General features: G+C 40.8%; 1 protein-coding gene across 3 annotated transcripts in view; it reads left to right on the top strand.

Moving 5' to 3' along the window:
• The first annotated feature begins 1,646 nt into the window (after window positions 1–1,646).
• BMP2K (BMP2 inducible kinase) overlaps window positions 1,647–15,079 on the top strand; it is a 124,126-nt gene continuing 110,693 nt past the window's right edge. For 2 of the 3 annotated variants that reach the window (XM_040480328.1, XM_040480321.1), the window contains exon 1: window positions 1,651–2,012. In XM_040480328.1, coding sequence (XP_040336262.1) covers window positions 1,838–2,012 — 175 coding nt within the window. In that variant the 5' untranslated portion in view covers window positions 1,651–1,837. Of the gene's footprint in view, window positions 2,013–15,079 lie in introns of all 3 variants that reach the window. The other variant, XM_040480335.1, reaches the window with a different exon arrangement.

Below are 15,079 nucleotides of genomic sequence, written 5' to 3'. Positions count from 1 at the left end.
CAGTTTTGGCATTGGCAGAAATAGCTTTTCTTCAAATAGCAGAGGGGAGGAAAAGTGGAAGATTATTAAACTCAAAGTCTTTTGCCTAAGCACATCTGCCTGTATCCTACTAACAAGTTGGATAAAGAAATAGAGGTTGGGCTAGAACCACATTTATGGACTTTCATAGAAGGTGCATACTAGAGTCCTGCAGGCACAGCTTATTTGGCCTACATTTAAAAAATTTAGAAAATGCCATATTAGAAAAAAAAAAATCCAGATATCTGGTTTCTCTTCATTGGAACCCCTGGCCACAGTGGGCCTGTATTCACAAGGGCAGGGTGGTGGAAAGCAGTCTAAAGCTGATAATTGGGTGCTTTATTTACACATGCTCTGTAATTTGTCATTCTCTTACATGTCCCCAATGCCTGCCTCATTCTGTAGGCATTGGGATTTCTGCAGTTTATGAAATGGACGCAATGAGCTTTTTGTTTTGTTTTGTTTTAAGTGGGCAAATCTCTTTGTTAGAAGAGCGTTGGAGGAAACTCAACGCTTCCAAACAGTCGTAAACCTGCCGTTTTTCAACCTACTTTTTCAGAATGGCCTAAAGTATGAAACTAAGTATCAAAGGATGGACCTCGTAGTCCCAGCTGTGCCACTACCCAGCTGTGTGACCTTGGGCGAGTCGGTTAAGCTCTCTTGGCCAAAGGTGATGAACAGTCTGTAAATGCACTTAATACCTGTTCCGAATATCTCACACGGCTGTTGCACAGCACACGAGATTTTAAAAAATACTCCTAAGCAATTTTTAAACCGCAAAAACGCTTCCCAGCACAGGCGCCTGTTAAGAGTGTGACACGGTGGCTTTAGAAGTTGGGTTACTGGAATCCGCTCTAGTTCCGTGCTGCTCCCACCTCCCACGCTCGGGGGTGGGCGAACGGAAGAAGATTCTCAGGGGAGGTCTGGAAAACTGGCTTAGAAATGCAGCGAGAAGTTCCTCAGCGGGGGTAAAGTTGTTGGCGGCATTTTTAAGTATCCAGAGCGACACACCAACTCTTAGCCGAGATCAACAGACCCTGCTGCATCGCCACCGCGGGACTCCAGTTCCCGCCCCACCCCCAGCTCGAAGCTGGAGCCCCACAGGCCTGACCTGAACCCTCCTGGCCGGGACCCCCAGACCGGAGGCCCCGGACCTCGCCCAAGTTCCCAACCCCCACAATCACCTCCCCCCCCCTTCCCTCTCCACGTGACAAAAGCCGGAACCGTCACTTCCGGCGGCGCGGGTAGCGCGCCTGCGCGGGGCGCCCGGCCTCAGAGAGCGGTGGGCAGCTGCACCGCACCGCCAACGGCCGCGAGTGGCGAGCGGCGTAGGTCCAGCTCCCGCGGCGGCGCCGCTGGCTGAAGTCTTGAGGGTGTGCGGCCGGAAAGGTCCAGCCCACTCGGCGGAGGGGCCGGCCGCCCCGCCCCCTTCCCCACCTACCTCCCTGGCGCCCCCCTCCCGGGCTCGCGCTCCCGACGCTCAGCGAGGCTGCTTGGGAGCCCGGGGTTCTCGCGGAGGCGGCGGCATCGCCCCCGCATTCGGCCCCGCCCCCTCGCGCCCCGCCCCGTCCCCGCCCTCTCCACCGCCCTCTGCGGGAGCCCGGCAGCTGCAGCGGAGCCGCGGAGCGGGCGGCGGGGTAGGGGCAGTGCGCTGGGGGAGCGCGGGATGTGAGGCTTGGCGGGCCGCAGCGCGCACGGACGGTCGGACGGGCGAGGGGCGGCGACCCCTCGCGGACGACCGGCCGCGCGCCGGGCAGAGGACTCGCTCTCTCGCTCGCCCTTGCGCGAACCCCGCGCCCTCCAGCGCGCCGGCGGGACCATGAAGAAGTTCTCTCGAATGCCCAAGTCGGAGGGCGGTGGCGGCGGCGGCGGAGCGGCGGGTGGCGCGGCCGGCGGGGTCGGGGCCGGCTCCAGCTCCGGTAGCTCGTCCGTGGGTGTCCGGGTGTTCTCGGTCGGCCGCTACCAGGTCACCCTGGAGGAGTCGCTGGCCGAAGGTACGGGCGCCTGGGGAGGCTCGGGCAGGCAGGTGAGGGAGGGCTGGGGTGTGGCGGTGGCTTCTCCCGGTCCTCGCCTGCCTCTTTCCTCGCCCTCTTGGTTTACTCTTGTCGGTTCTGCCTCCTGTGCTATGCCAGCAGGGGCTCTTAAAAAGTAGCTCGGGCTTTTTGCTCTGAAACCGGCTTTTCTCGCTGCTGGCAGCTCTGACCAGGGTACAGTTCTCTCATTACGAGTTCGAGTCATTTTCAGCCCTCCTTGACGCGAGGAAATAAATAGAAAACGTCCTAGTGAGTGATGTGGTGTCATGATTGGACCAGTGACTCATTAGAGGGTCAGATCGTGCAGGATCGAGGCTCTGTTCTGCCAGCCGAGGCTTGGGCGGGAGTAGTGCGTTGCTATCTCCAAGTCTCCACCCGCGCCCCAGGGTACAGGACCCTGCAGCCCCTGGTGTGGAGCTGGGTTTGCTTCTGCTCAGTCTTCGGTTGAAAGACAATTTATTTCTATGTGGTGCGTGTGTGCGTGTGTTGGAGTGATACTTTGCCCCAAATTCAGTTAGTAGGTTGCTTTGGGGGAGCAGGTAAACTTGAAGTCCATTTGTCCTTGTTTTTTAGTATCTTTATCAGGATACTATTCATACCCTTTCAATATGTCTCTTTGATAGTACTTTAAAGGGTGGTCAGAAAGCAGGTTAACTTTCAGTTGTGAAGTTTTGCGCTCGGTCCTTCATTATCTTTACCAGGCTATGTCAACGGTTCCAAGTCGCTTACAAGAAAGTTTACTCCATTAAAAAAATAAGGTCCTGCACTTTAGTTTTGAATTTCTTGTGTAATTGGCTTGTAGAAAATAGTTTCTCTTATTTATTGCATGCTTCATTTGATCTTTGAGTTTTTAATTGCTGGATATTACAAAATGAATACTTTAAAAAAATCGGAGAAATTATTTGTTGATACATGGCCCTTTTACAATTCAAGGTTAAGAGAAAAGAAATTAAAGAGTAGTTATGGCTCTCTGAAAGTCAGACGTTGATGTGGTTTGGAGACTGTAGACTGAGATTCCACTTAGGGTTTTTTGAATGCCATAAACAGTAGCACACTAGTGCAAAAGAAAAATATGAAGGCTTTGTCTATAAAATATTTAAAGAGAAAGAAATCTTGAATTATTTGGGGGATGAGTGTCATTGTTTTGCAAGACATTGCCCCTAGTAATGAGCCTAGCCTAACCTTAAAGAGGTGGGAGAAGGATCCTTAGCTTCTCAAAAGAATGAATATATGGTGATTGGTTTTGATAGACAGATTTACTATGCTATAAAATTTCCTAGCTCCTTATTATACATGGATTTCAAATGTTGGCTTAGATTGAGTTGTGGGTTTTAAGAAGACATGGCTATTAACTCACATGCTGTACTTGTTTCTGTGAATTGTAGTAACTAATTGAAGTGTGTCTTGAGTGGTATTAAACTCACTTTATTTCACAAAATCCCAGATCAGTCTTTTTATTTAGTAGAAAGAAAACATTGATGTTAAATCAAACTAGACTTTGGATTTGTGGCTTCTATCACTGCTCTAAACATATCCTATCATTACCCTAAGCAAGTCATTTTCAGTAAGAATTAAGTAATTTTGGAAAATGAAAATAAAAATGAATAATTTCAAAGGGGGAGTGCTCACTGAACCCCCCCCCCCCCAAATTCAAGGACTAATGTTATTGTTAGAGTGTTCCACTAACTTTTGCTGTAAATTTTGTCATTTTTTTTCTTAGGAAAATTCATACTTGAGTGCTAGGACAAAGTAGGAGCTGAAGAATCCCTTTTGGAAGATGGGACTCCCCCACTTAACACACCAGCTGCTGGACTAAGACTTTTATTTAGTCTTCTCTGAAGGGGAGGGGAAGCTTTCTTCCCTGTTTATTTTTTTTTTTCTGTTCACACATACAACTGAAATTACGTATATTCAGTTTACTTTTTGATCCTGACAGTTTCTTCTTATGTAAGATCCTTAATACCCTGTCTCCTTTCCAAATAATTTAGACAATTTAGACAAGATCTTTAAGCACAAGGTCTGGTTCACATTCAAGAATGATCATTCAATAACTGACAGATAGATTTGCTGGGCTGTAAGATTAGGGCAAGTGGTTGTGGAAAGGCATTAGAGTTTGGAGTACCTTAATTGGGGAGAGGTATACTGTTGAGTGGGAAAAGGGGTAGAAATAAAGACAGAACTAAAAACAAACGTGATAGGTTTTACATTTTTTTGCTTTGGGTCCATGTTGTTTAAACAGGGCCAAGACTGTAGGTGCTGTGCTCTGAGGTGTTTTTGCCATGCTACTGCAAACATAGGCGTCTTGTTCACATTGACCTCTGCAGTGTGTGTGAGTCTTCAATAAATCTGGTATTCTTTCTCTCTGTCTTGTATTCTGTCTTATATTCCCCCTCCTTCTCTCTTTCTAAGTAATACACATTTATATATTTGATTCTTATTATTTACAGTAGGTATTTTTTGTAAAGTCACTGGGTAGTGAATTAGTGAATACTCAACCATTGCCCTTGGGAAATACAGGCATAGATACTGCAGGCCTCTGTTCACAACATCTTTGTCAACCAGTCAATATATACCCTTGTTTTATGTGTGTTTCTGTTTAAAAATTTTTTTTTCAACGTTTATTTATTTTTGGGACAGATAGAGACAGAGCATGAACGGGGGAGGGGCAGAGAGAGAGGGAGACACAGAATCGGAAACAGGCTCCAGGCTCCGAGCCATCAGCCCAGAGCCTGACGTGGGGCTCGAACTCATGGACCGCGAGATCGTGACCTGGCTGAAGTCGGACGCTTAACTGACTGTGCCACCCAGGTGCCCCAAGACTTTATATAATATATATTGTTGACTCATTACAACTGAACTCATGGCTAACAGCACTGTAATGCATGTCTAAAATGAAGCTTATCTAAAATGTGTATTTTCTTTGTAAGGGACATCACAACCTTCTTGAATTTCGGAGCACAAGACGATACTTTGCCATTATGCTTGGGGCCATTTTAAACTATGAAATCACCAATAAAAAGCACAAAAATGAGAAAAACATGGCACTAAACAGACCTCAAAAAGTGCTCTTGTTTATAAACAAGGCAGAACTTCACGTTGACTCCACCTGGCCTTCTCAAAATTGTCACTGCTGTGCTCATCTCCGCAAATGATCATGAAAATGCCATTGTATAGATTTTGGGATACAGATAAATTTTAGCAACTACATGAATTTATGAATATGGAATTCCCAAATAATGAGAATCAACTACATGTGTATGTATATGTTTATTATACATATATGTGTATATTTATATATTATATATTTAATTAAAAATAATTAAATTGGAGGTATATTTATATGGTGTAACTGAACTGTTGGAGTAGTTTCTTCTCTGAAATATACTTTGTATCATACTCTCTACCTAAGTATATGTATGTTTGAAAATGCTGACACCTTGCACCTTTTTAATTCCTGCTCAGAGTTTAGAGGACTAATATCATCATAGTGGAGCATTTTCATGTTTTTTTTTTTTTTTTCCAAAAACTGTTTAGTTTCAGGAGTACCTGCTAACCAAATGCAGCCTTTGCCTCTAGAAATGAGGTAGAGCCATATGTTAATTTTAGCTTGAAACAGTGTCAAATTGTCAGGCACATATAATTCAATTATATTGACTGTATATAATTCAATATTGTCTTTAAAGTTTTTATTAAAACGTAGGACTGGCTCTTTGGTCACATGCCTACATAGGCCTTCAGTGCTCGTCAGAGGATTTAATGTTGATTGGTAACAGGAAGAAGTTGGTTCTCAAGTAGGGGACTTCTTTTTCTAAACGTGTTTGGTACAAAGTGCTTAAAGAAATGGGGAACCTGGAGGCTGGGACACTATCCATAATTTGTTGAGATAATCTAATTGTGAGGTTATGGGGGCGGGGTACGAGTGGTATTTTGAATATGATTGCATGGGTACAACTTTCTGTCATGGGGATGGGGGTTGTTGGTACAGTCAGTACAGGTAATTGGAGGCCAGGAATTTACTACAGAATTCTGTAGAAGGAGCTCAGTAGCTCTCTTAGATAATTGCTTAGATTAGGGTGAGTTAATTTAGGCTAAGTGTTAACTGATTCTTACTGTTAATTTTACAGGAAGGTGGTAAAATACATCGATTTTGCAATATAAATCAGTCTGAAAATGATGGATTTAAGCATGATAATTCATTTGCAGGAATTATCTGTGGCTGCCCAGTAACTTGTAAGTTGAAGTTTCTAAGAGAGGACAGAGAGAGCACAAGGGGAAGATTTAATAAAAATATTGACAACTGTTACTACTCCATAACTATTAAATGCCTTTTATGTGTCAGGCTCTGTAGTAGGCACTGTTTATACAGTGGAGAATAAAACGTATTTCTTTGTCCTTACGGAATTTACAGTCTAGTATAGAAGATAAATATTAAGAAGTCATTAAGTTAATGTAGTTAATTTTGATAATTGTCATGAGAAGAAAGCACAGGGTTTTTGTGAGAGAATAATTCAGTTTATATTGGAGGGTCAAGGAAGACCTTTTTTGGTATTTTACCAGAAATCTGAAGTATAAGAAAAGTTAGGTAAAGGCAGAGGTGTGAAGGTGGGGGTAATGTGGAGTATGAAGAAAGAGGTCTATATGTGGGTAAGAGTTTTAGGAACTGAAACATGCCCAGAGCTGCAGAGTATAATGATTCAGTCAGATGGTGGAAGGACCCAAGATGATGTTGGAAAGGTGACCAGGATCCAGGACTTTAGGATTTTAGATTTTATCTAAAAATGCAGTGGGAAGCTATTGAAATTTCAAATTAGGGCAGTGGTATGCTCTGATTTGTATTTTCACAAGATCATGGTGATTATTACATAGAGACTGGTTGAGAAGTATACAGATTAGATGGTTAAGATGGTGGCAGTGGGGATGGAGACAAACGTTACAGTGCTTAAATGGGAATACCTGGTGATGGTTTGGATTGGGGGGAGGGTATTATAGGAACTTAAAAAAATGACTTGCTTATGCAGCTGTTGGATTGGAGGTACCATTTGTTTCTGGGAGAGTAGAGAAGGAACAGGTTTGTTTGTTTGTTTGTTTTTTTAGGGGGAAAAGGTTAGGAAGATACCCAGGAGTTCCAGACATATTTAGTTGGGATGTCTTGGAGGAAATAAATGTCAAGTGGGATCCTGAGTATATGGTCTGGTACTCAGCAGAGGTGTCTGGGCTTAGTGATAGTTTTTTTTTTTTTTTTTTTTTTTAAGTTTATTCATTTTTGAGAGACAGAGCACGAGAGAGAAGGGATGGAGGGGCAGAGAGAGAGAATCTCAAGCAGGCTCCACACACCCAGCACAGAGCCCAATGCAGGGCTGAAACTCACCAACCGTGAGATCATGATCTGAGCTGAAATCAAGAGTCAGATGCTCAACCTACTGAGCCACCCAGCTTCCCTGAGATAGGTATTTTTGATAAGTGAGCATTTGGCTGTTATTTAAAGCCCTGGGACAGGATAATGGAGGGAGAGAGTACAGAAGGAGAAGGCTCACTAAAAGACTCTGGTAGAACATTGGTCTCATACATTAGTGTTCATCAGAATCATTTGGAGGCCTTGGTAAACCACAGATTGCTGAGCCTGACCTCCAAGGTTTGATTTCATATGTCTGGGTAAGGCCCATAATTTTCATTTCTAACAACTGGCTCACTGATGCTGATGCTGCTGGTCCAGAAACCACACCTTGAGAACCACTGATTTAGAGTAAAAAAAGACGCTGCCAGAGAGTTATGAAGAATACCAGGAGAATCTGATGCCTTGAAGAGGAGGGAGTGGACAATTTGAGAGTCATCTTGATCATGTTGTTTGGCCAGGCACTCACAGTTCTTCATGCTTAGCTTTTTTTTTTTTTTTTTTTTTTTAAGATTTTTTTTTTTAGCAATGTCTACACCCAACGCGTGGGGCTCAAAATCAGGCTATTTCCTGATAATACTCTTTGCTCCAGCTACAGTATGCTCCATTCCCTGTTCTGTGACTGAATCTGGTATCTTGCCTATCACTACCTTTGCCTGTGTAATCCTAGTTGTCTGACTGCTAGTTATGATCACTGCCTTCTTCCCGAGGACATTTGTAGCTATTTATTTGCTTTTTTCCCCTCCCTCTTCACATTTAATCTTTTGTTTTGAGATACAATTATGGAAGCACGTGGAAACACTAAGGTGGTTATTGTTCCTGTCTCATTTCCCCTAGCAGATAGTAAAATTCTTGAGGCTAGAAGTACTATTAATTGCTTTTTGAATCACACAGATTGCTGTGTCATATCATGGACCTTCAAATTCTTTTCAAAGGAAATGATTTTTTGGCTTTTTTTTTTTTTTTTGTAATGAATCCAGATGGAGTTCTTCAATAGAATTTAAGACCTATTTACAAATTGAGAAGCACCAGTGAAGGGCTCTTTATTTCTTGTCCCATCAAAGGTCTTCTGCTTAGGTCAGGGGACCCTGAATTTTCTCCATTGGTGAAAGAAGACTTTGTTTTGTTTTGTTTTGTTTTGAAACCTGCACATGCATGTTCACAGCAGCTTTATTCATCAGTCAAAAGCTAGAAACAGAAGGAGTCAACATCATAGTGGCATAAGATGTACCTTTTTTCTTTTAAATGTGAGATTTATTTTTAAAAATTTTAATTCCAATATAGTTAACATATAGTGTTATATTAGTTTCAAGTGTACAATACAGTGATCCAACAGTTCCCTACAGGTGAAGACAAACTTGAAGACAAAGTTTAAGGCAAAGTGTCATTTCTGTTAGCTTCCTTGAAACAACAAAGAAAGAACAGTTGGATGGCCCTTTATAGTTATTTTTCACTGTTGACATATTTTTCTTTATTTAACAAAGGTGGCTAAGTTTAAAAAAGAAAAGTATTGTTACATGCAATTATGAAATTTTTAAAAATTTTACTTATTTTTTAAAATGTTTATTATTATTTTTTTTTTCAACGTTTATTTATTTTTGGGACAGAGAGAGACAGAGCATGAATGGGGGAGGGGCAGAGAGAGAGGGAGACACAGAATCGGAAACAGGCTCCAGGCTCTGAGCCATCAGCCCAGAGCCCGACGCGGGGCTCGAACTCACAGACCGCGAGATCGTGACCTGGCTGAAGTCGGACGCTTAACCGACTGCGCCACCCAGGCGCCCCAAAATGTTTATTATTTTTGAGAGAGAGTGAGCACGAGTGGTGGAGGGGCAGAGAGAGGGGGAGAGAGAGAATCCTAAGCAGGCTCTGAGCTGTCAGCATGGAGCCTGAGTGAGGCTTGAACTCATGAATCCGTGAGATTATGACTTGAGCCTAAGTCAGACACTTAACTGAGCCACCCAGGCACTCAATGAAATTGTTTTATATTGTATCATTGATTTTGACAGTGAGCTTTTTGAGAGCAGGATCTTATTTATCTCTGTATCTTCAGTATTTTGTCCAGCAATTTTGTTTTTGTTGTTGTTGTTGAATTAAACTCTCAAGGAAGCATTGCTTCCTTTTTTATAACATGGAGTTAATATTTGTTATGGAGATTAAAAGGTAAAGTGTGATATTAACACGATAATGTGTGACAGTACCTAACCATACATGCCAAATCTTTCAATAAATGTAGGCCACTTTTAGGTTCAGATTTGGTTATAAGCTTTCAGTGAAATCTGCTTTTGGAATTATAGTAACTTGCTTGTAGTTTAGGTATTAAATTTATCCTGAATTGAGTATCACATTTATGTTTGTAAAAAATTTGAATTATTTTAATGAGATAATTATTTTATAGCATTTAGCCACGTACAGTTTTTAAGTTTCAATCAGTTATATAGAATAGCAGCGTATGCTTCGACAATGAAATGAAAGTGATTTGTAGCATTACTAACACATGCTTCTCTTTCAAATTATGTTATCATAGGGATAGCTCTTTGGTTACAATTTTAATTGCTATGTTTTCTCTAGAGGTGGCAGTTTTATTCAAGGGCAAGATACACTAAAGCAATTCCCAATTTTCAATTTTTTGAAACCAGTATAGTGGAAATTATATGTTATCTCCAAAAATGGTTCTAAATTGCACCGACATCAAATTTCTTTGCTTTCAGCTGTCATCAGCTTTGTGTGGTTAATATTGACTTGCTCATGCTGAGCAGTTTGGAAAGGTTGTCTTTGATTATTTAAAAAATAATAGAAATAAATTAATGTTTGTTGGCATTTTTCCATTATGGGGTCTTCAGGAGGGGAAAAATACAAAAGGTACTAGATGTTGTTTATATTAAGGAACATAACTAGAAGGTGGAATTATTGTTTGTCCTTAGATTGATTTTGGACCTTCTTTAGTGTTCTTTACTCATCCTGTAGATTCTCTTGGTTCTCTTTCATCCTTTCTTTTCCTCCTTTTTGGGCAAAACTTGAAGTAGAACATAAACATTTATTAGAATCTATATGGTAGCTATCAAAATGATTAAAGGCTTGACTTGGAATTCTGAAATTAGGAGTCTTGAGTGGCAATTTCAAAGCTACAGAAAGGTTTCATCACAGAGTTGAGACTGTTTATTCCTTGCTTTTATCATACCTCCATCCATCTGGTGAACAATTTGTCTACCCACAAGCCTACTATTTTTAGGAAACTTGAGTTGGGAAGTTGAGTGGTTAATGACTGAGCTGTTTTAAATAGTTGGGCATTTAGTTAATTTGGAGATTCTCTTGTCCGTGTGTATCATCTTTACAAATGAGATCAGTCAGCACATTTCTGCTAACAATTTGCGTCTCTTTGAAGGAGAGTGGTTGTTAGGCTTTTTACAGATATGCTTTCTTATGGAATTTTTGGTTTATCCTAGTCTTGTAGAATTCCAGTAAAGTTTAAGGGCATAGTTTGGGATGTAGCCTTTAGAGAGGCATTTTGCAGTGAATATTAGTTTTATTTTTAAAATTTTCAAATGTCTTTACTTTTTATTTTTGTGTGAGAGAGATATACAGAGTTGAGCGGGGCAGGGGCAGAGGGAGGGAGACACAGAATCTGAAGCAGGCTCCAGGCTCTGAGCTGTCAGCACAGAGCCTGATGTGGGGGCTCCAACTCACAAACCCTGAGATCCTGACCTGAGCCGAAGTCTGACCCTTAACTGAGCCAGCCAGGTGCCCCGCAGTGAATATTATTTTAAAATTTGAAACAGTTGTTGCTACTAGTTTGCGTATTTTAACATTTCATTAAATCTTTGAATTGGTGTCTTCTTGGAGGCAACTATTAAAAACAGGCAAAGCTGGGAGTTGGGCCAGCTGATATTCCCTGTTACACCACTAATTTGCATTGTGACACTGTGACCTCTGTTTCCTCAAGAAAAAAAATGAAGTGGATGAAAATGAATCTGTAACATCTTTTTCCATTTTAGCATTCTCTGATTCTATGTGACTGATCCTTATTGCTCCTCTGATGAACAATTCTAAGATTGAGACCATAATGACAGGATTGTGTGTGATAATCATGCATTTGAGTTCTTTGACAAGCTTCAGTATAGATTAGTAATTTTATCCCACAGTATACCATTATTTCTTAATCATTGTGAAAAATTCTTTTCTAGGAAGTTGCCTTTTGTAGTACACCTTGAGATAAGGGGACAGTCACTCAAAATCATGTGGCATTTCAGAGTACTATTTAGTTTCAGAGGATATGCCACCTTAATTGGTTCTTTTGTTATTTTAATAGTTTGTGTTCTTCAGGTGACTCATAACCTGTGTATTTTGGAGGGCATCTGAAAGTGAAGAAATTTTCATGTTTTTCAGGTTTTTATTTGGAAAAATGTGTAAGGAAGGGTTATGACAGTGCTTGCTCTGAGTTCTTTATTGGATAGAAAGCTTACCCATGAGATGTGTGATGAGTCTGTTACTTTTTGTTTCCAGTGCTGTCAATTCTAGTTTGGGTCCTTAATCCTTCTCAGAGAATTACGTTTTCTCATGCAGACTGTTCTTCCCCTTGTAGGCTCTCGACTCCCAAATCAGCTCTTGTATTCCTTTCAGTTTTTCTTCCTGAAATGGACTTCTGATCATTTGCCTAACCATGTGAATACACGTGAAATACAAACTTGTTACCATGGGATTGGAGGCCGTCTGCAGTGTGACCCCAACTCCCCTCTAGTCTTAATCTCTGGCTGTAACCTAGGTGTGTGTTACTGCACATACACTTGATATTTTCTACACTTTGCTCTTGCTTTTTCATTCCTGTTTGTTACCTTATGTTGTTACATTGCCTAGAATGCAGACACCTGGCTCCCCACTATTGAAATGTATCTTGCAGGATACATTTACATATATAGTTACTTTCTTGCAGTCTTTATTTTTCTATGAAACCCTACTCACAACCAAATGGGTGTAATTATTATGCCTTCCTTTGATGCTCTGTATAGCAACTGTTGCTTACATTGCACTTATTTTCACAGCTTTGCTCTACTCCAAGAAAACGTATAATAAAAAGTTTCCTTTACTGCAAGATTTAAAGTTCCATTAAGATTTGGCTTGTACTCATCTTTTTTTCTCTAGCAGTGCTGTACTCATGATAGGTATTCAGTACATTTGTAAGAGATTTAGTTTTCAAATTGAAAAGCAGCCAGAAGGCCTCTAAACATATAAGACAACTGGATAACAACCATGTTTGACATATCCAACAGTTTAGTTGGTATTTAGGAGCAGGTTGGCCCTGTTTTTCAAGGTACGTCCTTATATGGAAACTAAAATAAGTAGATAGAGATATTTGATGGTAATGTTGGTACATTATCTCGGTAAATGAAAAAAATACTACCGGTTTTATTTTTGGGTTCCTGGCATGTTTCATTTCTGTAGTGATTACACAAATAGTACATCTTTGTTTTATGGATACTGCATTGCTCTTCTTACTAGTGTGACTCTCAAAAATGTTCTAGCCTGAGTTCCCTTGACCCATGTCATCTTTAAAGAAAGCCAGTACTGTGGGGCAGAGAGGGCAAACTGAACAGGCCTAAAGTATGTGCTCTGAATACCGATTCTTAAAGTAACAATATTGGAGATGGTCAACTGGCTATGGCTTTTGAGTGGTTGATAGTTACCAAAGCTTAATGGGACAACTGGTATTTAAGAGAATGAGAGATTAGGAAGAAGGGGATCTTATATCTTTAATGCTCTGGGGAAGAAAATACTCGAGTATTACTCTAAGGGACCCCTCTAACCAGTGTGTATGGTATTGGGGGTGCTTTTCTAGTTAGAGACACATTCAGTTTTCTTTTTGATTAGGGAATTTGTAAGCCTGGAGTAGCAGATCAGAGGGTAGCAACTGAGTCTTTATGCAGTTTTGTTAATAACTGATCATTATCACACTCAGCATTCTTCTATTCCTCCTTTGGTTTTCTGGAAGAGAGGTTTCTAACACACCACTTGTCTTGCCTAATTGCTGTGTTTACTTATTTTCCTTAATTTTTTATGGCTGGGTCATTGTTAAGACTGGCTGGAGCTTTTTACATACTTAAGTATTCTCTTTTGAATGAGATTGTCAGTGGTTAGTCTAAATTTTATTATTCATTCTGGAATCATTAAGATACTAGTATTAAAATGACTTACATGTAATATAGTAAAATATTTTGCTTAATGAATGTTGTCAGGACTCCTTTACTAGGGGAGTGGGATTATGCATCACTGGCCATGACCCACTTTCTCATTCTCTGGCCTGCATAGCAGAATCTCTCCTACTGAATGTTAATGGTCTATTCTTTGTATACAAAAAAATGATGCCACTGACTCAAGATCAGTAGGACATGTGTTTTGAGTTATTTTTCCAGAAGTAGGATGGCTATATGCTCTCTGTGCATAGGCTTTTAATCGTCTTTTCTGTGAGCAATAATAGAAGATTGTTTGTAAGATAGTAAACTTGTGTTGTAAGTAATAATGTAGACCTGAAAAGGTTTTTTTTGTTTTGTTTTGTTTTGTTTTGCTTTCTTACCAACTAGCCTAGTTCAAATCCCAGTGAATAGTTAACTGGGTTTTTAAATCTGTTAATTTTTTATCTTTCAGTAAAATCCAAAGGAGAAATTCTAAGGATCTCAATCCAAACTGATATATACTTTAAAACATATTGGGGCACCTAGGTGGCTCAGTATGTTAAACATCCAACTTCAGCTCAGGTCATGATCTCACAGTTTGTGAATTCAAGCCCCACGTTGGGCTCTGCACTGACAGCTCAGAGCCTGGAGCTTGCCTCAAATTCTGTGTCTCCCCCTCTCTCTGCCCTCCCCTGCTTGTGTTCTCTCTCTCTTTCTCTCTCTCTCTTTCAAAAGTAAATAAATAAACATTAAAAAAAAATAAAGCATTCTGAAGCTAGCTGTTATGGATTTTGTTCAGCTCACTGAAGTGAGAACTTAAGAAATGTTGAAAATCTGGGGTGCTGGCTGGCTCACTCAGTTAAGCATCTGACTCTTGATTTTGGCTTAGGTCATGATCTCATGTTTGTGGGTTCAAGCCCTGCGTTGGGCTCTGCACTGACAGAGTGGAGCCTGCTTGGGAGTTTTTCTCTTCCTTGCTCTCTCTGCCCCTCCCCCGCTCTCATGCGCATGTGCACGCACACTCTCTCTCAAAAATAAACATTAAAAAAAGATGTAAAAAGTTGAATATCCATGGATTTTTAAAAAAGTATGTGTTTGTTTATGTCACTCTGCTGATAGTACTCTGTCCATAAGGAATGTTGGAGTTTGCATGCTATAATGTTCAAAGTTGGATGTAACTAATGTCCATAAATTTGTCGTATGAGAAACTCATGTTACGGATTTAAGGTTCATATTTGTTCTCACCTTAGAGTAGCATCTGTCTTTTGTTAGTAAAGGCTATATGTATTTTAAAAAGTTATGATGGGCCATTATGGATATTGTGGGCTCAGTTCATTGATTTTTACTTTTTGGAAGGCTAAATATAGGAGTGGGGGGTGATGGGTGGTGTACAAGAATCTGAATTGAGGGTAAGACCTTCTCAGCTTCCTTTATAAAATATTCTTAAATATTATACTAACTGGTGTTAT

The sequence above is a fragment of the Herpailurus yagouaroundi genome, unplaced genomic scaffold, assembly GCF_014898765.1.
Source record: "Herpailurus yagouaroundi ecotype Mexico unplaced genomic scaffold, PumYag 28, whole genome shotgun sequence".
Lineage (NCBI taxonomy): Eukaryota > Metazoa > Chordata > Mammalia > Carnivora > Felidae > Herpailurus > Herpailurus yagouaroundi.
Note: the sequence above shows the minus strand (reverse complement) of the source record. Positions and strands in the feature narration are given on the sequence as shown.